This window comes from Sorex fumeus, unplaced genomic scaffold (assembly GCF_029834395.1).
Source record: "Sorex fumeus unplaced genomic scaffold, SorFum_2.1 ptg000098l, whole genome shotgun sequence".
Classification (NCBI taxonomy): domain Eukaryota; kingdom Metazoa; phylum Chordata; class Mammalia; order Eulipotyphla; family Soricidae; genus Sorex; species Sorex fumeus.
In genome coordinates, this window is record NW_026606155.1 from 7,142,949 (window position 1) to 7,167,548 (window position 24,600).

Below are 24,600 nucleotides of genomic sequence, written 5' to 3' on the forward strand. Positions count from 1 at the left end.
AAGAGAAAGAAAGAAAAAAAAGAAAAAAGAGGGAGGTGAAGAAGAGGGCCAGGATGAATCCCGAAAGCAAAGCCTTCTCTGTGGTGGCAATTGGGAGCATGGTCAGCTCACTAAGTGTGTCTAGACTGAGTGTCATTCCACTCCTACCTGGACCAGCATGATGGGGAAAGCAAGGTTTGGGTGCTGGGGTGTCTGGATCCGGGGGGTCCACGCATGTTCTTTCTGCTCTTTGTTTGTGGCAGACGAGGCTGAATGCAGCTGCGGTGACATCCTGGGGCAGGTGGGGCTGAGACGGTCTGCTTACTCCCCTTCTCCCACACTCCGTGTCCCCAACCCTTCCTCCTCTCCAGTGCACGCCTAGGGAAGCCTTTGGGAGAGTCCAGGCTGGGCTGGAAGTTGGAGCTTTGGGGAACTGCCGAGCTGTGGGTGCAGGAGCCTCTGGAGCGTTTCCGGCCCTGAGAGGAGGGGGAGTCGGGGTGCAGGAACAGGTGTTCTTTGCCTCGAAGCTGGTGTGTTGCAATCACAGTTATACTTTGCCTGGGTCAACAGAGTCACGTTGCTGTGTGACAGTGGCACCTCGGAGGTGGCTGCCCATCAGGTTCCCAGGGACCCGGAATCCCACAGATACTCTTTATCTCAGGCACTGGGGTTCGGTGTCTGTAGAAAAGCCTGAGGGCACCGCTGGTGGGTTAGCGGGTGTGGAGCTGGTCAACACCACTTTAGTTTCTTATCTGTCAAGGAGGGTTGGTAACGCTGTGACCCTGCAGGGGGAGATTTTAAAAATGATTTTATGAAGGCATGGTGATTTGCAGAGCCACTCAGAGTTGATTTTTCAAGCATACTCTGTTCTAGCACCAATCCTACCCCTCACTGTCCAGTTCCTTCCACCAGTGTCCCCAGGTTTCCTCTCCTCTCCCCCTGCCGTCACCACACCCCTTACCCCCCTCCAGCCAGCCTCCTGGATAGGCACCTTTTACAATTTATTTATTTATTTTAATTTTTCAATTTTTATTAGTGAAACACCATGAGGTATAGTTGTAGACTTACAAATTTTTGTGCTTGGGTTTCAATTATACAATGATCAAACACCCATCCCTCCACCAGTGCCCATCTTCTACCACTACTGGTCCCAGTCACCCTCCCACCCCCATCCCCCCCATCCCACCCCGCCTCTGTGGGTCAACAGAGTGACGCTGCTTTTGTTCTCTCTCTTCTTTTGGGTGTTGTGGTTTGCAAAAGAGGCATTGAGTGGCAATCATGTTTGGTCTATAGTCTATTTTCAGCATGCTTCTCCTATCCTGGGAGGTTGCTGTCCTTTGGGTTTCATGTTGTCGCTCTATAGTTGAGACCTACACCTCACCTCTGCACTGCCTGAGTCCCTGCCCTTCTTAACTCTTGTCCACTCCTTCTTACTCCACATCTTGATATCTTTTCTTCTTCTTTTTTTTTGATTTTTGGGGTCACACCAGGTGATGCTCCGGGCTTACGCCTGGCTCTGTGCTTAGGGGCACTCTGGGCTGGCTCAGGGGACCATATAGGGAGCCAGGACTGAACCTGGGTCAGTTGCGTGCAAGGCAAGCACCCCACCTGATGTAAAATCTCTCCGACCCTCCCTATCCTTTTCTGTTTTCATTTGTATGATGTAGGGACCAGGGAAATCTAGGTATCCTCCCTTTGATACCATGCATTTCCTCATCCTGTTATTTTATATACCTTCAACAAATGAGATAATTAAGTATTTGTTCTTCTTCTGACTCACTTCACTTAACATGATATCCTCCAGTTCCATTCAAGTTCCTGCAGGGAAGATTTTTATGAAGATAAACCAGGTTAATGTAGGCGTAAGATCTTTGCTATATTTTGTCACCTCTCCCACAAACTCCAGAGTCAGGGAAATATATCATTCTCTACCAGACCTCTCATGCAAACTGCAGTGCCCGGCAAACTCAGGTTGTCCAGTGTTTGTTGACTGAGTGCATGGTTGCATGATGTGGAAAAATGTCAGGGTGAGAGAGATGCTGACTACATCAAATGTGAAGACTTACTCAACCAAGAAAAGAAAAACCACATTTCCACGTATTCGCTTCTTTCCAGGAAACATTTGTTGAGGAGACATTTAATGATGGAAATGAGAAGGATGGTCTTACCACATTGTCTTTCTCATTCTTGACCACACATTTGCTCCTCAGGCGTTTCCTGCGGGAGTTGAGAAATCCAATAGGCTAGTATTGATCTCACCTGTTGGTTATTAAACTGGGGAAAAATGCTCCCTTGTAGAAAACTATTACTTATATAAAAAGGCCCTATTTCTCTGGGATTTTTGTTTGTTTGTTTCCTGTTTTCCTGCTCTGCTAGCCCAGGTTGCTGACTCAAAGTCACATTATTCTAATTTGATTTAATTTAATTGTTATTATTTATTTAGTTAGTTTTTGGGCCACACCCAGCGATGCTCAGGAGTTATTCCTGGCTTTGCACTCAGAAATCACTCCTGGTAGGGCTCAGGCAGCCATATGGGATGCTGGGGATCAAGCCTGGGTTGACCACATGCAAGGCAAATGCCCTGCCCACTGTACCATCTGTCCAGCCTCTCTAAGTTAATTTTTTTGTTGTTTTTTGCTTTTTGGGTCACACCGGGCAATGCATCGGGGTTACTTCTGGCTCCGCACTCAAGAATTACCCCTGGAAGTGCTCAGGGGACCATATGGGATGCTGGGAATTAAACCCAGGATGGCCGGGTGCAAGGCAAACGCTGTACCTGCTGTGCTATTGCTCCAGTCCCTCTAATTTAATTTTAAAATATGGGAAAGTCACTTTCTTTTGTTTGTTTGTTTCACACTTACTGAATCTCTGGGGTTACTTCTGGCCCTGCACTCGTGAATCCCTCCTGGCAGTGTTCAGGGGACCAAATGGGATGCCGGGAATTGAACCCAGGTTGGCCATATGCAAGGTGAATGCCCTACCTATTCTACTATCACTGCAGCCCCTGTCCAGTCACTTATTTTAATGAATATTTTATGGTCTCATCACTGGTTGACAATATGATGGGGTTTCTGGGTGGAACCATGTTCCTCTGTCAGTGACTTTGTCGGCCCTCCCTCCACCTGAGTTTCACAACCAGCAAAAAGACCCCTCTGCTCACTAATCCCATCTTTGATGAAAGTAAGTTTATTTATTTATTTTTTTGGTAGGGGACACATCCTGCTGTGTTCAGGGTTTGCTCCTGGCTCTGCTTTTAGGGTCACCCCTGGGTGCTCAGGAGACCATACATGGTGCCAGGGGTCAGACTGGAGTCAACTGTATGCACAGAAGTGCCACCAGACCCCCTCTCTATCCCATGGTTCTAATTTTATTATTTTTTAAAAAAATTATTATTATTATTTAGCTATAAGATGCTTTTTAATTTATGAACAACATATTCCTTTTGGTCCGCCAAAGTAACCACTGGGCTAAAGCCAGTCCACAGTTTTTGGATGAATGGTAAAGGGTAAAAGTCCTCCCATTGTTCATCAATTTGTTCGAGCGGGCCCAGTAACGTCTCCATTGGAGACTTTGTTGTTACTGTGTTTGGCATATCGAATATGTCATGGGTAGCTTGCCAGGCTCTGCCGTGTGGGCGAAATACTCTCGGTAGCTTGCTGGGCTCTTCCCAGAGGGCGGAGGAATCGAACTCGGGTCGGCTATGTTGGCTGCGTGCAAGGCAAACACCCTACCACTGTGCTATCGCTCCAGCCCCCGTCATATTCAATATGCCAAACACAGTAACAACAAAGTTTTCAATGGAGACATTACTGGGCCCGCTCGAGCAAATCAATGAACAATGGGAGGAATGTGACTGTGACTGACTAAATATTCCTTTTGAAACTTATTCATTTCTATTAGTATTTTGTAGTGTACAATGCTATTAATAATGATTTTTTCATGTACATCATTTGAAAACCATACCCATCACCTGTGTCTATCCTCCCTCTCCTAAGGACCCTGAGACCTTTCTGGATTTAGAAAAGCTTCTATAACCTTAGTGAAATTGAACTGTGCTTTATGAAGAGCTTTATTATAAAAGCGGTACTTATGAATTTGGAAAATTATGGATGTGTAATGTCATCAATGGCAAAAATCTACCCTATATTACTTTTCCCAAAAGGGATATTTTCTGGAGTAGAAAAACAAGTGAACAATTCTCTCTTCATTACAGAATGGCACTTTATGAAGACTCAGATATCATTTGGGGAGGGCAAGATAGCTTTCAAACCCTATGAAAATTATTCAATGACCATGATGCAAAATGTGTTTTTTTTCTTTCTGGGGCAGGCCCAAGTGATGCTCAGGGATTACTCCTGGCTCTGCACTCAGAATTACTCCTGGTGGTGCTCAGGGGACCATATGGAATGCTGGGGATTGAACCCAGGTCGGCTGCTTACTAGACAAATGCCCTAGCCACTATACTATCACTCCAGCACCAATGATTCTAATTTTAATTCCGGTTTTGACCTCAACTTCTGGCTGCTGGACGCCTGCCCCTCTCAGACCCCACTGGTGCGGGTGTTCCAGAGCCAGAGCCCAGCTCTGCTGTGCAATTGGCCAAGGCCTTGTGGTGTGGGCACTGCCTCCTGCAGCCCTCCCAGCTGTGATGGACGGCGGTCAAGTACTCAGACCTTGCTCCAGGGTTTGCAGGCCTCCACTGATAGCTCAGTGTCTGGGAAACAACTTGTTGAAGTTCCTTAGACTCAGTAGATCTCGGGTGCTTTGCACCCTGGTCCAGACCTACTTTGCGCTGAGGGCTCTCCAGCCTCCCATGCGGATTCTCAGTTTCCCTGATGCTGGTTCAATTCACGCCTAAGGGCTCCCTCCTTGGCATCTAACTCAGAGAAGATCTGGACTCACAGGAAGGTCATTTCACATGCAGTTGCCTAAGCCCAGTGTGCCAAGTGACAGCATGAAGTAGCTGTTTGTTAAGTGCTGATGTTCCCGTCACTGCCACCGCCACCTCCACCGTCATCACTTGGCTGGTTTTGCTTTTTTGCTGGCTCTGGGCCCAGAGAGTTCCGGTAGCTACTCCAGGTCACGTGGAAGCTTTGCACTAGCGTGAGAGCAGCTCTGATTTCTGAGGAGAGTGAATGCCTTTGGTCATTCTCTTAGGCGGTCCTTCCCAAGCAGTGTTTAGGGCCAACCAGGCAGTGATTCAATACTGAGGCCTGAGGATATAGTGCTGCTCAGGCCCTGAGGGAGCCTTCGGTGCCACATCTGGGAGTGCTTGAGGTCTGCAGGGATGCACCCCACAATACTCATGAGGCTGTGTGGTCCCAGATTGCAAATCTGACTTGGGCACACTAAGCCCTGTGCTATCTCCCCAGCCTCAGCCTTTGGTAATGTTTCCAAGGTAAGGAAAGGACAGACAGTGGTTTCCTCAGTCATTGAAACGTGTCCCCAGCCATTGAAATGTGCAGTCCTCTTTGCTCAGGAACCAAGTTCATTTCTGCTGAAGTGCCCCAAAGCTTTTGTGATGCTTTGAGGCTGGTACACTGACGCCTATACATAAGCTCCAGTCATTAAACAGTGTGGATCAGCTACTGTACTGAGTGCCCTGTAGGGGCTAAAAAGCAGCCACTGTTGTCCTTTGCATTTCTTAGCTAAGGAGACAGACACACTAGGTGACAGGGTCACGGTCACCCAGACCCTGATAGGTTTGGCACTGTGACTCTAGGTTAAGGTTCTGTTGCTTTGGAAACTTTAGGATGGGTAGATTCTATCCAAATTCTGCCACCTGGGACAGTCTCTTAGCAACTGGCACCAGGACCTGCTGGTTCTGCCCAGCTCCAGAGCACGCAGAAGCCCTGAAGCCGTGAGGATGCCAATGGGTGAAGGAGTCACTCTCCTGCCAGCCTCCCTGCTCACGGGCATCATTTGCTAGCTACGACCTTCATCCCAGTGATGCTTGCTGGTGTGTGAAGTGGTTCCCTGAGAAGACTGTCCATCCCTATGCTATATGTGGGTGCGTGTGCGTGTGTGTATGTGTGCGAGTGCGTGTGTGTGTGTGTGTGTGTGTGTGTGTGTGTGTGAGGGAGGCATCAGGGGTTTTGTTGTTGAGGGTGGTGGTGATTCTGAGGGGGCTTCTGTGGAGATTCTGAAGGCATTATTGACCACAATGAGAAGGAAAACACACATTTGCTCTCTGCCAGGCACCAAGTCAAGAAAGGAAGATCCAAGGATTAAAGACAGCATTGCAGGCTCCTGGGGAGATGGGTATGTTCAGTCAGCTTGGAAAATCCAGGGCGACTTCTCAGAGGAGACAGCTCTGAGCTGACACTGGAGAGGGTGAAACTTTCCCAGGCAGAAAAATGTGGGGAGGGGACTGCTGAATCAGAAAACATGGAGAAGGTGTGGAAAGAGCATGACTGACTTGGAGAACTCGCCTGCTCTGTGTGCCTAGAGGATTTGATACCACTTATCCTTATTGTATATGTGGTTTGGATATGCCAGCTCCCTCCCTCCTTCCCTCCTTCCCTCCCTCCCTCCCTCCCTCCCTCCCTCCCTCCCTCCCTCCCTCCCTCTCTCCCTCCCTCCTTCTTTCCCTTTCTCCGTCCTTCCGTCCCTCTTTCCCTCCTTCCCTTCCTTGCCCCCTTTTAATAAACCATCAATGATTGCCCCCACCCCCCACCCCACTGTCTGCCGGGTGCCGGACAGGTCAGGAGGCTACAGAGGGTGGACATGGTGCTGTTTACCTCAGCAGGCTGAGGGAGCTGGCCAAGTAAACAGGTTTTATCAACCACACAGTGCAGAATGCTGCCCCAAGGGAGACCTCATCAAGTGGGGGTGTGTTCGTTTCCTGTGGCTGCTGTAACAAATGGCCACATACATAATGGCTAAAATCAACACACGTTTATTATCTTATGGAACTGGAGGTTAAAAGTTTAAAATCACCGGACTGAAATCCAGGGCATAGACAGGGATGTTTCCTTCTGGAAGTTCTAGAAGAGGAACACTGACTTGCTCGTCTAGCTTGAGGACCCCGAGGGCCTCCCTTGGCTTGTGTCAGCATCCCTCTTTCTCGGACCCATCTCTGTCCTCCTTTAGAGGAGCATCTGTGAGGATGTAAACAACTTGAGATCATTCAGGATCATCTCCCTGTCTCAAGATACTAAATCATATTTACAAACACAGTTTGCTATGTAAAGTAGCATGCAGGGGTCCTGGCTTGGGATGTAGATGTGGCAGAGGTCCATCCCCTGCTAAGGACAGGGAGCAGGGGAAAAGGAAAAAAGGTGCTTTCAGAAATAGCTCTGCCCCTCAGCCTTAGGGCCAGGAAGTTGGGGGAATAGGAAGCAGAGAGGTCACTTAAGAGGATCAGGATTGACTTCATTTGCTGAAATGGTCCAGTGGGTCTTGTGGTGGCCTTGATGAGGCTGTTGGCAGCAGGGGATGGTGAGAGGGGCAAGGGATTCTGCATTAAGGAGGGAGGGCTGAACAAACCAGAGAGTCAGAAAAAATTGCAAGAAAGCAAAAAATCTGCACTAGAGGACACTCACTTCTGCAGAAGGTCATATAGGCATGAGGGGAAGGAAGGGTCAGCAAGAACATGGGGATCTGGGCTGCCAACTCTTCAATCTATCTGAGGTTGCAGAGAGTTCTGTGCTCATGCATGTCCAAAGGATATTCAACGGTTAACTGATTTTATGTCTAGAAGAATCTGCAATAAAAGGCGGATGCTGTTCAGCATGGGGTCCTGAGGGCAATAGTGATTTTGCGATTCCAGGATGCAAGCAGGTCTCTGGCTAGGTGTCATCAGGGTGGTTGGCATTTTGAACAAAGAGTGACATTCCTGCGCTTTTATTTACCCCGTTTCCCAGGGCAGGAATTGAACGGTGTGGCTCTCAGATGTGTGAGAGTGTTTGCCCTACTTAGGTCATTGGGTTTGTCAGCTCCTAATACCTTATTTACTCAACAGCCAGACTGAACTGTGCCACAGTCCCTAAAAGGACCTAGAATAATAAAGGGAGTTCAGCATTGCAGGGAAATGGTCACTCTCCGCTGTGCGAGGCATTTCCGAAGCACCCAGCCTTCTACGGAATGCTCTCCCCTAAACTTTCTCTGCCTTTGCAAAACAGCCTCCAGCTTGACATATTTATTTCCAAGGTATTGGAAATAAAAGAAAAGAGAAGGCATTTTATTTTATTGGAAGAAAGAGGAGAAAATTTGTTTTACCAATAGAGATTATGTGGAAGTCATTGCATTTTTTCAGTGAGAGATACATTTAGACTTCTTTATTAGACTATTCCCCCACCACCACCCCTCCCAGGAGGCCAAGCTTATTGTCATACAGCACCAATTATGTTCTCATCCTTTCCCTTGTTTTTTGGTACCCTTTTTATTCACCAGAAAGCATGTTCTCACACTCAAATTCTCTGGTGGACCAAAAGCGACATGAGGATCGTGGTAAAGGGTCTTTGTACTTTGGTTGTGCTGGAAAGGCAGACACTGTTGTATACCAAACACTACTGGGATGATGTCACCTTGACAATAAAATTAAAAACTAGAGAAAATACCAGTATCTTAGCATTCATGATTAAGTTATTGTTAATTTATCATTTTCCATTTATTAACATTTGATCCTCATTAGATTTAAAAAAAGATATTAAGCACCCTTTTGTGTAATAAGGTAACTGTAACTCAGAGTCATATTTAATTCCTTGATACTTTGGATAAAAAATAAAATTCAAGTGTATGTTATAAAGTTTGAGCTTGTGTCCTAAAAGCAGCTTTCCAAATGCCTGGATGCTCATTTCTGTTCTGCTCTGAGTATCACCACGCTCTTGGTCCTTGGGCCAAGTTACTGGATATCCATCTCCTCTATATTCTTCTCCAAGTTGAACAGCTTTGCAGTTTTTCAAACATGGAGATTTGTGGTGTATCTTATGCATTGCTTCAAGAAGGAAGGGGATGAAGCAGAAAGAACAGAGACGTAGTTCTCAAATTTGGAATGCAGCAAAAAAAAAAAAAAGCATTTCAAACTCCATTAATGCTCCCCCCACCATTTCTCTCTAACCTGGACTCCTGGCGCTTGTGTTTCTGAGAGCTCAAACATTGCACCTAGCAACTGATCACATTCCCCCACCGCAGGCTGGGTGGACCATGTTTAATCCAGCCATCTGAAAGCTGGCTGGGGAAAGACATCTGTGCTTTGTGGCAGAGCAGTTTTGTGTTTTGTATTTATAAACAAACTCTCTCTCTTCCCCTCTCCCCCACCCTCTTTCCCAGTGGCCGTTCCTGCCGCCGCGCCCCCGGTGTGTCAGCCCAAGGGCACCACTAACGGCCACTACCCGGCCCCACGCCTCTCCATCTCCTCCCGAGCCACGGTGGTAGCCAGAATGGAAGGCACCTCCCAGGGGGGCCTGCAGACCGTCATGAAGTGGAAGACAGTCGTTGCCATCTTTGTGGTGGTGGTCGTCTACCTCGTCACGGGTGGTCTCGTCTTCCGGGCCTTGGAGCAGCCCTTCGAGAGCAGCCAGAAGAATACCATTGCCTTGGAGAAGGCAGAATTCCTACGGGATCACGTCTGTGTGAGTCCCCAGGAGCTGGAGACTCTGATCCAGGTGAGGGAGCTGCGGTGTAAGGTAGTCAACCTGGAGCAAGGAGGACAGCATCCCCTGGGTCTCTGTCTGGCTCTTCGAGTTCAGTCTTGGATTGGGATGCTCTGGAGGTTCAGGGAGACCCTCTCCCAGGACCTCAAAGGAGCCAGAGACTGAAGTATGTAAGGACATGGGGAAGAGGGGGTGCTTCGGCCCAGGCCCAGATGCAGAAATAGGCTGTGTTCTGCATTACCTGCTTTTGGATGTGGTGGGTGCCGGTAAGCAGGAAAAAGGAAAGTGATGATCAAATCCAAGACCGTCTAGGTTGATGGGTTATTTTTCTGCTTCTAACGTCTGTATAAGAGGCTGGGGAAAGAGAGTGTTTTGGAAACAAACGAGAGAAAGGATTTTATTTTATTTTATTTCTTTGAGGGTGCTGAGAATCAAACCCATGTCTCCTGCGTGCAGGGCATGTACTTTGCCACCAAACCACATTCCTGGCCCCCAAACAAAGGTTTTGACATCAGCAGCAATCTAACGACCTGCTCTGGTCAGTGATAGTGGAGCTGAGAGAAGGGCACAAGTTGAGGGATGAAGAGGTTGTTGGGGACTTGGGACCTGGTTGGGTGAATTTATGGGGATATATTACATATTTCATAAGATTTTGAATCTATGGGGATTTCTGTTTTTGAATTTTACTATGTATACTATGTGGGTGTTTTGTTTGTTTTTGAGCCATATCTGGAGATGTTCAGAGCTTACTCCTGGCTCTGTATTCAGGGCTTACTCTTGACTTTGTGCTTGGGGCACTATACATGATGCCAGGGATAGAGCCTCGATTGAGTGTGTGCAAGGCAAGAAGCCTTGCTGTACTGTCCCTCTAGCCCTCACAATGTGGGAATTAAGGAGATGTGGGTGGTGACTCTAGGCTCAACCCAGAGAAGTGAGGCAGGGAGGCAGAGTTGGGTGGGCTTGGCAGGGGTAAATTGGGAAAAGCTGTGAGACAGAATCTCCTAAGGTGGCATAATGGGAATTGTGAAATTGGCAATTTGGGAAGTTGACTAAAGGTGGAGAGAGCTGAGTCCCAGGAGAAGGGAAAGGGAAGGAGCTGGATGCTCATTTGGAGGGAGATGAAGGAGGATGGTGAACTTTGTAGCTGAATTTTGATATCCTGTCCTAGATAATATAAACCAAGAAGAGTCAGTCCTGGTGGATGCTAATGACACTTATGGAAGCAAGGGAGTCCTCATCTGGCGATTCTAAAGCTTGGAAGGCAGAGGGGTGGGAAAATGGTTTGCACAGACCCTCTGGTACTGGAGCTAGCCCAATTCTGATGGCTACTCTGGTCTGGCAGTTTGAGGACTCCCTCCAAACACAAATCTTGGGGATGGGGGTTCTGAGGGTCCTGCCATCTATTGCCTTCACTGTAGTTGTATTCTTTTAAATTAGTTTTGATAACCTGACTTGACTCATATAAATGAACTTGCAGAAATTTTTTTGGTTTTGGTGCCACACCTAGTGGTGCTCAGGGCTTCCTCCCTGCTCTGTGCTCATGGTTCACTCTTTGCTTGGGGATCATCTGGGGTGCCAGGGATTGAACTCAGGTTGGCTATGTGCAAGGCAAGAGTCCCACCCTCTATACTATCTCTCTTCAGCTCTTGAGATGCATATTTTAAATTTGGGAATAAATATATAATGGTTCTATACCTATGTCTCACAACTTTTATTACAATGTACAATTTTAAGATGCAATATTCAAGGACAGTGTGTTTGTGTTACTCTCTCCTGATTGATCTTTTTCCTCCTCTCTTTCATTAGAAAATGGTAATGAGTATGTGTGCCAGATTTTAGGCCATAGAATGCCAACAAACAATGAAGAAAACCACTGTGGAATGGTTTTAAGTGAGAGTAGATTTACACTTACATGTGTGATATCTGGAACAATCCTTATATATACAGTTCTCTGAAAACCCTAAAAGATGGTCTGAATTGATTTGAGCTTGGATTTTCCTTCCTTGGAGAGTGAGGTCTGGCGGAAACAGATATAATCTATTGTCTTTGTTTTCACTCATAGCCCATTCATGGGTTTGCATCAAATTACTGCCCAATAGAGAAAGGTAATTGAACTGAAATATCAAGCTAAATCTATCACGTTGTGTGATAATATAGATAAGCTGTTCATGCCTTTGTTCATTATTAATTATTTATTTACTAGTCATGCTTTGACCTCTCTCTCTCTCTCTCTCTCTCTCTTTTATAAGAGAATGCAGAGTTCAAAATAAAAGACAGAATGCCCAAGTGCACAGGTTCAAATCCTAGGGCTACCACTAGGATTCATTCCCTGTTTCCCTCAAAGGTTTCTTTATAAAGTGAGGGCTGTGTGTGTGTGTGTGTGTGTGTGTGTGTGTGTGTGTGTGTCTTAGCCTTTGAGATAATTTTTTTTTTGCTCTTTGGGTCACACCTGGCGATGCTCAGGGGTTACTCCTGGTTTTGCACTCAGGAATCATTCCTGGCGGTGCTCGGGGGACCATATGGGATCCTGGGAATCGAACCTGGGTCGGCCGCATGCAAGACAAACACCTTACCCGCTGTGCTATTGCTCCAGCCCTGAGATAATTTTTATATCAATTAAAAAAGCTACCTCTAATTTGGGTCCCTGTCACAAGACAGACACCTTGTATTCATTATCATGTTAAATTTTTCAGCTATTCTCAAAGTGGGCATCATTCTGCCCCCTATTTCACTGGGGAGTAAATTTATGCTAAAAGATGCTGAGTCATATTCCAGCTACAAGAATGAGCTGAGATTCAAAGTGAGGTCTGTGGAATCTGCTGAGCCCTGTCCATGGCCTCCAGCCCTTTAATGAGGATCTTGCTTTACTCTAAATTTGAACCTTAGACATATGCTTTATGTCGAATGCTTTCCAGCATTTCTAATGGCCCCCAAACTCAGGTGTTCCTTTCTTGCTCCCACACAGGAACTTCTGTATTTCTTTGCCCTGTACCCACTGAGTATTTGTCCAGGACACAGGCTACTTTAAGATATCCACTTACCATGGTTAAAGGATTTATACCTGTGCCTATCTCACAAGATGGGTTCAGCAGGTTTAAATGCCAATTTGTGTCTATCACAAACAAATGTTTTGTTCATGATAGATAGCATGTTTTGCCCTTCAGTTCATTGGGCCCTTGACAGAGTGAAAAGATTCACACTTGTGGGGCAGGGAAATATTTTCTCACTTTCTTTTTTTTCTTTTTCTTTTTTAATTGAATTACCATGAAATACAGTCGCAAAGCTTTTATGTTTGAGTTTAAGTCATAGAATGATAGAACACTCATCCTTCCACCAGTGTACATTTTGCACCACAAATGTCCCCAGTATTCCCCCTTGCCTCTATGGCAGATAATTTCCCTTTTACTTTCTCCCTACTTTGGGCATATCGTTTGAGATACTGATAGGCCATCATGTTTGGTCCTTTATCTACTTTCAGCACACATCTCCCATCCCAAGCTATTGCTCCAATCATCATTGACTTAGTGATCCCTTCTCTATCCCAGCTGCCTCTCCCTTAGCTCATGAGGTAGGATTCCAACCATGGAGCAATCTTCCTGGCCCTGTCTCTATTGTCCTCGGGTGTCAGTCTCATATTATGTGATTTTTATATTCCACAAATGTGTTGCCTCACTTTATACCTCTGAACATCTCTGTCAATAGTGCTCATAACAAACACAGTAATGGGCCAGAGAGATAGTACTTCAGGTACGGCACTTGCCTTGTATGTGGCTGACCCTGGTTTGTTCTTCACTATCAAGAATGATTCCTGAGCACAGAGCCATGAGTGAATCTGAGCCAAGCAAGGCCCAAAATCAAACCCCCTTCCACAAAAATAAGAAATACAGCATTTGGGTATTTGGTGTGGTGTGCTTTAAATGGGCTGGAGTGATTGCACAGCGGGTAGGGCATTTGCCTTGCGTGTGGCCGACCTGGGTTTGATTCCTCTGCCCCTCTCAGAGTGCCCAGCAAGCTACCGAGAGTATCCCGCTCACATGGCAGAATCTGCCTGGCAAGCTCCCTGTGGCATATTCAATATGCCAAAAACAGTAACAAGTCTCACAATGGAGATGTTACTGGTACTCTGCTCCAGCAAATTGATGAACAATGGGAGGACAGTGCTATAGTACTATAGTACTCTAAATGGGAGAAAAGAGTATTATTTTAACCTCCCCAACATCAGAAAGAAATATTCTATGATAACATTATTTTTGTTATTTCTCTATGAATTATTTATTTTGGTGGTGCTAGGGATCCATCCCAGGTCTCCTGCTCATAAGGCATGCATATTGTCAGAAAGTCACATTCCTGGTGCCTATGGTAAAAAGTGTCAGTGTTATTTGGTAATGTTAGGACTCTGGGGTGAATTGAGCCTTCATCAGAAAATGAAAGCTATAACTCATGTTATTAAGAACAAAAATAAACTATCCAAAGCAACATAACCCCCATGAAATGTCTATCTTGATAGCTTAGAAGAGCCATAGCCAAGGGGAGGATTTTCCAATGGATTAAACCCCTTTATGGTCTTACTATGCCATCTGCAAGAGGCTATTCCTTAAAGGCGAGGAAGGATAGACTTCTGGTATGTAGAAGACCATCTCATTCATCTCATCCATCCATCCATCCATCCATCCATCCATCCATCCATCTATCCATCAATCTTTAAATTGTTATTATATGGGCTTTAACTCTGAGTGGATGGTGGCAAGTGATCATCGAGGTGGTCTTGTTGCTGCTTTGTCTCTCAGAGAATTATTCAAGAACTTAGAGTTTTAAGCAGTGGTTCTTAATGGGGAGGGGATTTGTCCACCAGGAACATGTCAGTGTGCAGAGGTCCTCCTGGTTATTACAACAAAGGGGTAGCCTGAGGCCAGGGATGCTGCTGACTGTCCTATAGTATACCACGTGCTCCCACCCTCCATCATTAAGAACTGTCGAGTCCAGAGGTTCCCAAACTTACTTGGTCTAATTCTCCCTTTTCAGAACAAAACATTACTCAGTGTCTCTAATCTGGAAATCTATTGTGAATGAACAGAAAGCACCCCTAATTATACCTCTCCCAATTCCCTTCCTCCCACTTGCACCCCAGACTGTCACCATGACCCTAAATGGTAGATAGTTCCAATGTCTCCTCCCACTACATGGGCGTGCTTCTATCACCCACATAGGAAACACTGATCTAGTCTAACATGTCATTAGAGGAAGGGACTCTGGAGGAAGAAGCAGGAACATCAGTGATGTACATGGAATCCAAAGAACTAGTGGAATGGTGTCAAAAATGGAACTGCAGCAGGCAAAGCACGGAACTTTAGTCTCCTTTGGTTCCTGTAACTCTTCTCTCAGGATGCTCTTTTGTGATCTTTTATAAGTGAGGGAACTGAGGCAGCAGGAAGTGACCTTTACAAGCTCCAGGTCACCTGGATATTAGGAGGATCTTTGCCCCCCACCCCCAACTCTGATCACATGTCACCAGCCCAACTTGGAAGAGACAGGTGGACAGTGAGTTGTCAAAGGCAAGGGTCCGCTGATGGCATGTGTACTCCACTGAAGGCACTTCCAGGGGTCTTAGAGGCTGAGCTGAGAGCTGGAAGATATGAAAAGGTTCATGGGGATTGAACAGGGGTGGAGCTGGCTTGTGGGAAGCCCAGAGAATGGGAATGGACAAGTTCTGAAAGAGGAAAACAAGGGAGAGTCATCATGGAAAGATAGTAATGGAGAAGTGGGGACTTGGGGGGAATGTTGACCAATTGGTTAACTGTCACAGCCTCTAGATACTAAGCAATAGAAGAGGGGTCTCATGAAGTGAGAATTCAACAAAATTAACATGAACATGCCTCATTTCTGGAGGGCCAGACCCAGCAGAAGCTGTGGAGGCAGCAGAATGGGGCCACCCGCACCCAGATTAGAGTCTGAAACTTCCTGTGTTTATGTCATGTCTCTTTCTGATGGGCAGGTTCTCAGCTTCCCCCCTGTCCAGTGGAGATTGTAGTCACAGCACCTGCCTGCTGGGGTGGCCTGAGCATGAAGTGGAAACCCTAGCTGTTGTTATTGTTAGGGAAATGAGGAACACATAAGACCAGAAAACCCCTGCTCTACGCATCCTGGGCTTCTGCTAAAGAAAACAGGATGAAAGCTTTTTTTTTTCTTTCTTTGCTTTTTGGGTCACACCTGGTGATGCACAGGGGATACTCCTGGCTCATGCACTCAGGAATTACTCCTGACGGTTCTCGGGGGACCATATAGGACCATGTGCAAGGCAAACGCCCTACCTGCTGTGCTATCGCTCCAGCCTCTGAAAGCTTTCTTAACTTTTCTTTTTTTGTGTGTTCCTGTGTATGGCAGCAGTGGGGTTGGGGGTTGGACCACACCTAGAGGTGCTCAGAGGCTGCTTGGGAGTTAGTCCCCCAAGGCATAGGCAGAGGGGACTGTGCAGTGCCACGATCTAACCAGGCCTCCTGCACACGGAGCATTCCCCTAGCAGCTTGAGCCATCTCTTGAACCCCCTTTTAATAACATTGCTAATTGATGGATGTTGACTTGCTTCTACAGGGAAGTCCCCTTACAGATGGTGCCCCCTCACCCCCAGTGCCAAGCAGGAAGCTGACAGCACGGTGTTGTGTTTTTACTGCATGTCTCCATGGAAGCGAGGTGGCAGTTTGATTCCATTTTGATGAGCTATCCAGACCACCTGGATCATCATTCTTATCCCCAGCTTTGCGGGGATATGCAGCCTCATATTTATCATATAAACTCTGGGGCTGATGCCAGAAAGCTTGGCTCCCCTGCTTTGCTCACTGATGTTTTTCATTGTCAATTCAGTCTCCTGCCCGCACTTCACCTGGGAGAAAAGATACCAAGAATTACTTCTGTAATGCCAGCTATCTGCCAGGCAGTCCATGAGGCCTTCACCTTACCCTCTCCTTCTAACATTCCAAGTGAGAGGCACTGTCCCCTCACTTTAAGAGAGGAAGGAGATTGTCTTCAGTGGCATAAAGTACCAAATTGACCTGACTCTAACATCCTGCCCCTTCCCCAACCTGCCCCTTCCTTCTTTGAAAACATAAGTGATGTTGGGGGGCACAAAACCCTCCCATCAGATAACCCAAGTTTCCCAAGTAATTTCTGTACTATACTGTCTCTCTGTCCAGACAAGTATATTCTGGATCAGTAGGTTCAAGGCCTCGCAGTGGATAGGCATTTGAACTTGAAATAGAACCCGAGAAGTTCAGACTTCAGGACCCCTATGTCTAACTGCTGTTCAAGGCTGCTCATGGGGTCCTTGATGAATATACCTGTACTACCATAGATTTAGGATTTGGGACATATTTCAGGCACTCTCAGAAAGCTCAACCAGCCTCCAAGGAGCAGGTTTCCAGGACAATGGGGGTGATCCTTGATTCAAGTTGTCTTTTGTGCCTGATGCTCTTTCCCTCCAGCCCTCCACCCCAAGGAGGGGAGCTCAGTTTTTTCACTTGATGCTGTGGCCTTAACCCGCAGTTGGCTCTGCAGCAGAGCCCGCGGAGGACACAGATCCATCCATCTCTAGAATCTCTCCCTTGAGACCATGTGGGGGGGTCTGCTGATGAGTGGAACAGGGAGACTTCCCACGGAGCTGTTGTAATCATGAAGAATAGCTGCCACTTACTGGCGCTTTACTTTCCTCTAGATACCCATTCTACACACTTTCATCCTTCAGCTCTTTTAACCCCTGCAACACTTCTGCGGATAGGTTCTGTCTTCATTCCATTTTTATAGATGAGCAAGTTGTTTTTTTTTTCTATTTGGTTTTGTGGCCACTGCAGCACTCAAGGACTACTCCCAGCTCTGTGTTGGAGTCCAGGATAGAACCAGGCATGGATGCTTACAAAGCAAACACTTTAACCCCTGTACTGTCTCTCTGGTCCAGACAAGTATATTCTACCCAGTAGTCATTGGTCCAAGGCCTTGCAGTGAATAGGCAGTTCAGCTTGCAATAGAACGCAGGGAAGCCAGACTCCGGGACCCCTATGTCTAACCGTTGTACAAAGCTGCTAACTGTGTCCTTGATGAATATACCTGTGTTACCATGGGATTTTTCCTTATTTTATCCAAGGACAGTACTGGAGGGAGTAGGAGAAATTATTTGGGAAACTTGGGCAATCTGATGGGAGGCTTTTGTATTCCCAACATCACTTATATTTTCAAAGAAGGTAGGGGCAGATTGGGGGAGGGTCAGGGCGTTAGAGTCAGGTAAACGTGGTCCCTTATGCCTCTGAAGACAGGATCCTCATTCTGTTAAAGTTAGGGGACAGTTCCTCTCACTTGGAATATTAGGAGAGGGTAAGGTAAAGGCCTCATGGATTGCCTGGAAGGTAACTGGGATTATGGGAGTAATTTTTGGCACCTTCTTCTCCAAGGTGAAGCATGGGCAAGAGACTCAATTGACAATGAAAAACATAGCTGCTGTGTTTGCTCTTCTTTGGAAAAGAATGAATCAAATGAGCTTTTGAAGTCATCGAACTTAAAGTCATGGATGTGTCCATAAACTTGATCTGGCAGTCATTCCATCCTAAGTACTATTTTTTTTTTTTGTGGGGGAGTGGGCAACGCCTGGCTCTGCTCAGGACTTGCTTCTGACTCTGTACTTAAGGATCATTTCTGGCGGAGTTTGGGGGAAACATATATGGTGTTGGGGATCAAACTTGGGTTGGCCTTGTGCGAAGCAAGTGCCTTACCCACTGTACTATCTCTCCAGCCCCCTAAGAACGTCTTTATTTTCATTGCACTCATATACCACAAGAACTTACTTCCCCGCTAACAGACAAGTGCCTTAGAAACTTTTTGTCCTGACTTGTCCTGAGAAAACAATCCAACACTCAGCTCCTAAAATCCCCAAAGAACAAAACCGTGATTCAGCTTCTCTGACTCAGCAGGAACACCCTGACTCATGGGGAAGCGACCGCTGTCTCCATCCGGAGCTGCTGTGTTTTTCCAGGTTGTGAAGTCTTAGCTATGCAATACCCAGAAAGTCTTCTCTGAAACCCTAACGTGGCTGGTTGTGGCTTCCTCTGGGTAATAGTTGTGTTTCTAGAGGGTGAGAATGTTTGGGGGAGTGGGTCTAGTATTCAGGGAAGATCTGGATTTTTCCACCTAAATGTGGCACAAACAAGGATTTTTCTCTCTTGTTGGAGAGCATCCCCCGGGAAGCTTGGGGTGATCTCCCAAGAGTGAGCAAGTTGCCTCACTGCCTCGAAGGCTCACCCCACCCCCATCCCTGCCTGAGACTTACTATAGTGCTGGTCTTAAAGTCTTTCTTTTTTAAAATTATTATCTATTAATTTTTCATTAAAAACATCATGATTTACAAAGTTGTTTATTATACATTTGTTTTAAACATTTAGTGTTCTGACACCACCAGTGTGACCTTCCCTCTACTAATATTTCCAGTCCCAGAATGTTTCTTACCCTAAAAACAGGACCTTCTATTCAGGTAGTTACTTTGACAAAAACCTGATGCTTTTATTCTAGGTGTGTACTGGGTCTGGAATCTTCCTATCTTCCATTTCATCTTACTAGGTCACCCTTTTCTTCCTTAGTTCTGTCACTTTTTTCCTGGTAGGGCACTTGTACCATGACCCCTGCTTTTCACTTTCCTATATCAGGGAATTTTGTCCTCTGATCATTGGCTCAGTCCTTTGGTGCCAGGCTGTGCTTGATGACTGCAGTTCTATGACATTCATCAGGAATTAACAACATGCAGCTACCCAGATGAGCCTCAGAGTCTAGGTCACCTGCTTCTGATTCATAAGCTTGCTAACTCTCACCATGAGCTAGTGAAAAACTGGATGTAGAATCTGGATTTCTCTGATTTCCAAGACCTGCATCTTTATTTTTGTTGTCCCAGTAAATCCCCACTGACTTTAGTGACACCATTGTAAGATATAACAGTGACCACAAATTGGCTTTTACTGATCTGAGTTTTCATAATTCCATTTGCCTTTGTGTTGTAACAAGTAATCACAGTCACAGTCCTCCCATTATTCATCGATTTGCTCGAGCGGGCCCAGTAACGTCTCCATTGGAGACTTTGTTGTTACTGTGTTTGGCATATTGAATACATCACGGGTAGCTTGCCAGTCTCTGCCATGCGGGCGAGATACTCTCGGTAGCTTGCCGGGCTCTCCAAGAGGGGCGGAGGAATCGAACTCGGGTCGGCCATGTTGGCTGCGTGCAAGGCAAACGCCCTACCACTGTGCTATCGCTCCAGGTCGTAACAATTAATATGAAGTAAATTTGTGCTTGCAAGGGGCCAGGCTGGGATGGTGAGTGGGAACTGAGAACATTGGTGGAAGGAAGGTCATTCTGGTGGTGGGATTGCTGTTGTGACCTTTGAGGTCTGAAACAACATGAATGAGATCATTTTGACTCAAGAAGGCAGAGCTCAATGGGACATATTCGTCCTGACCAAGAGGAAATCCACTCAACTGGAGTGTTGGTGGAGATGAGAGTCAGTATTTCTTTCCCTCCTGGGCTCCATAGAGCCCCATTCTTATTTGGCCCCAGGATTGATGCCTTTTGCAATATACAGAGACCATATAGGCCAAGACCAAACTTTGGGCCATTTCAGGAATGGTGACTCAATTTGTGTTTTTTGGGACGGACTCCCTCAGTACTCTGGTCCAGGAGGATTTAATTTAAGATAAAAGCAGCTGCTTGAAAGGGTTGGGTACTATGCGCTGGTCCTGGACACGGACCTTTGATGTTGTCATGGTGACTGAAGCTGCTTTTTTTGCAGATAAGGGGAAGTCTGCAATAGCCTACCCTTCCTCTCCAGAAGCAAAAGATGTTAGTTCATTTGCATGAACCCCAAGCATTTTCCAAGGCTGTGTCATTTACCATCTCTTTGTTAAGCCCTCACTCATTCAGTCACTCAATACATTTATTAATTGCTTGCTCTATGCCAGACCCCCTGCAAAGCCCTGGGGGCTATAAATGAAAGAAAATTCCTGTATTAAAGTCTGTGTCTAGGATGACCAAACCTTTGGTTTTTTGAGTTCTTGAGTACTTAGTAATAACTTGTCTTTCTCTCTCAAAATCTCCTCATTTGAAAGACAATATATGGTCACCCTCCTTATATGTAAAGATATGTACTTCATGCATATAATTGCACAGGTAAGTGTGACTGAAACCAGACAGAATGCAGCAGAGTGGGCCAGAGCTATAGGAACGTGGGCAGGAGCGCTTAGGTGTTAGAATGGGGATACCAGGCCAAGGTTTGTGAGTCCCGGGCTCAAGGGTGAAAGAAAGCCTGGGATAAATAAGGACCTGGAGAAGAGATTATATTATGACTGGTGGTCAGTTAGCAAAGGAAGTTGGGCAGGCAGGGACCAAGCCACTGAGTCTGATGTTAGATTTTATCCTACCAGCACTGTGAGGTAATTGTTATGTCTCAAGTAGTAGGGTGATAGAACTTGACCCAGTTTATTGTCATTGTGGCCTCTCATATAAACCCAAATCATGTTGGGGATAGTGATGAATTGATCTTCTATCCTCCCACCAACTATGACACTCTCATAGGTGTTTTGCTGTGGATTTATTTTTTCTTTTAGTTTCTTTATTTTGTTTTGGGGAATACCTGGAGGTGCTCAGGGACCATTCCTAGCTCTCTGCTCAGGAGTGACGCTTGGTGGTGCTTGGTGGATTGTATATGGTGCTAGGAATTCAATCCAGGGTTGAACCCATGCAAGGCAAGCACCTTACCTTCTGTGCTATGACTCTGACCCTTGCTCTGAATTCTGAACTGATTTATTCTTAGAGATACCAAAACTCAAGTACTGGGGTGAGCCTTTTGGACCCTCCTTGACCCATGGCATAAAATACCTACCTTTGTCTTTATACTTTTTAGGCTGTTGAATGACCATTATTCTTTTCTCTCTCTCCTTGGCGTGATTGTGCATCTTTTAGTTTGAGTTTGAGTGTCGTCTATCAGTTAATCCCTTATGCCTGGCATCACAACGGATACTTAATGGTTTGCAGAATGAATGGTGCAATTTCCATCCCTTTTCAGACCAAGAATTCTCCCTTTAGAACCTTTACAGAAGCAAAGCAGAAAATACGTGGCTACACAGTAGAAGTTCTTTCCTTTTCACTCTGGTTGTCAAAAAGTACTGCCCTCAAGAAAATCTTTCTTCTTGATGCATGAACAGATTTTCCTAGTGACTCTAGCTCCCAAAACTTGGCATATTTAGGACCCAAAGGGTTATATAGAAAGCATGACACTTGAGACTTCCATGTAGCAGCTTGTGGAAATCCTAGAGTGAATTCAAATGCAGAGTCAGATAGACCACCTTCTCTCTCCCGTGACTCTTTTTTTTTTCTTTTTGGGTCACACCTGGCGATGCACAGGTGTTACTCCTGCCTCTGCACTCAGGAATCACTCCTGGCAGTGCTCAAGGGACCATATATAATGCTGGGAATCGAACCTGTGTTGGCTTCGTGCAAGGCAAACACCCTACCCACTGTGCTATTGCTTTAGCCCCCTCCCCGGTGACTCATGGTGAGTGCTGGTTCAGGTTCCTTGTGCCCAAGGATACAGCTCCTGCAGCTGGGCAAGATACTATCCTTTCTCAGGGCCCAGAGAAGTGATCAGACTGGACCAATATTCAATGCATGTAGAATGGAGCCTGCCATCCCCAGATTGTCACTGCAGATCTCCATTTTGTTATTATTATTAATATTTTGATTAAATCCCTGGGACTGTTGAGTTCATCACTATTTATAAAAAGAGATCTAAAGCTTTCAAACCAGAAATTAAAGAGCTAATGGAAACTGGCATGCCTCTGGGGAAATGAATTTGCAGATGAGAATCCTATGTTCCTAAAGAAAGCTCCCAAACCAAAAACAAAAACAAAAACAAAAAAACCCCAAAGATGAATGCTGTTGTGTCCACCCTTCTAGACAAATGTGGCTCTCGTTTGAACTAAAAGTGTCCTCTAATGAGATGTTGATGGTGTGTGGCTCCTACAATGATTTCCACTATTTATAATAAAATGTTTTTAGATGTAGATAGTTAAATCGAGGGCCTGTTTTGAGGCAGATGATGTTTTAGGCTCTTGTGGTTAGACACACACACACACACACACACACACACACACACACACACACGCTAGCAAAATGTGTGAAATGCCTTTTCCCTGACTTCTAGAAGCTTGCAGTCACTGGCAAACATTGTGTTCAGACTTTGTACCACAAGTTTTGGGCATGTCAAATCATTTCATGGTTACAGTGAACTTGCGAGATTGATGGATATAAATGAAGAACAGAGAAGTTTAACTTGTCCACAGTTAAGTGAGAGGTAGCAGTGGGGTCTGGACCCAGGTGGCCTGATTCCAGAATTCATGCTCTTTAAAAAATATATATAATTTCTTTATTCAGGCACTGTGATTTACAAAGTTGTTCATAGTTGTGTTTCAGATATACAGTTTTCCCACATCTGTTCAATCACCAATGTCAACTTCCCTCTATCAGTGTCCCCAGTGACCCTCCTGTCCCCTATCCTGCCTCCTTGACAAGAACGTTTTAAGTTTGGTTGTTGGTCCTAGGTTCAGATATCAGTAAAATCACATCTCTTCACAGCATGTCCATGGCCCCTGCCCACTGCCCTCTGTTCCTGTACCTTTTATCCTCCTTTTCTTCCCTTTACCTTTTTAGTTTCTTTCTTTCAGTCTATGGTCCAGGGAAATCTAGGTGCCCCCAAACCCCAATGCCTTGCTTTTCCTTGTCCTGTTATTCTGTATACCACAGAAAAATTAATTAGCTGGAATTTGTCTTTGTTCTTCTGATTTACTTTACTCAATATGACTTTGGTTCAGCTCCATCCAAGTTGCAGTTAATTGAATGATTTCATTCTTCCTTGTTGCTACATAATACAGAATCGTGCTTTTTTTTTTTTAAATAGGGACCACACTTACTGGCTCTGGGTGGCCTGGGACTTATTCCCAGTTATGTTCAGTTCAACTGTTTGGTGCTCTGTTTCTAATACTCTGGGGACCAAGTGATACTGGGGATCAAAGTCAGGACCTTGAACTTTCTGTTCACACACACACAACACACACACATACACACACAAGCATATACACTCTACCACTTGAGCTGTCTCTTTGCCTTAGAGAAAATGATTTTTTTTAAATCCTGACCCTCTATCCTTTAACTAGAGATTGAAGATTGACTTGGCTTGAATAATTAGAGTAATTTGGTGGGCGATAAGAAGATACTCAGCTCAGATCCTAGTACCTGCAGGAGTGTCTAGCTCAATCTGTGGGACTTCCAGAAGGCCTGAGAGAAAACCTCAGAGAGTTATTATCACTGTGGCTTGTGTTCTGCAGGCACTTGGCTATGTGTCTTCACAGATGATGTTGAGGCTGGGTCAGTAGAGTTCATTTAAGACCTTAAAACAGGAGCTATTATTCGAGTCTACAGTTCAGAGTAGTTTATCTCTGCTGAGAACGTTTTGTTCCTGCCTTCTTAGTGGAAGTGGCCAGAAGAGATGGAAGCTTGCTGATACAGTTTAACTGTATTGAGTAAGGAGAGTTTAACCTTTAACCTTTTAACCCTTCTAGTTTTAACCTTTCACTCTTTGAAAAACAAGAATAGTACAAATTCCTCTTCTCTATAGTATCCCTTCTTAGGTGAAAGAAGGGGACATAACAGATAAACTTCAGATAAATGTTGGCAAATTGCAAGAGATGGAAGAAAGTCAATGTTAAAAGAACTGATTTTAGTATTAGACATTCTTTGTACACCAGTAGTCAAATCCAGAACCTCACATGTGCCAAGGCAACCAAAATTCCACTACTGAGCTATGTCCTTGGTCCCTGAAAAAATAAACTGTCAGTCATGTTCTGCCACTCCGTACTATACCTGTGGACAAGTGACTTCTGTTTTTGTTTGTATCATTTGTAAAATGAGAATAAGAGTAAGATATATTATGGAATGAAATTAAGAATAA

At 45.5% G+C, this 24,600-nt stretch overlaps 1 protein-coding gene across 4 annotated transcripts in view; it reads left to right on the forward strand.

Moving 5' to 3' along the window:
- The window catches only part of KCNK10 (potassium two pore domain channel subfamily K member 10), a 167,696-nt gene that overhangs the window by 70,752 nt on the left and 72,344 nt on the right, over positions 1-24,600 (forward strand). For all 4 annotated transcript variants that reach the window (XM_056133880.1, XM_056133881.1, XM_056133879.1 and 1 more), the window contains exon 2: positions 9,253-9,587. In XM_056133880.1, coding sequence (XP_055989855.1) covers positions 9,253-9,587 — 335 coding nt within the window. The remainder of the gene's footprint in view (positions 1-9,252; positions 9,588-24,600) is intronic.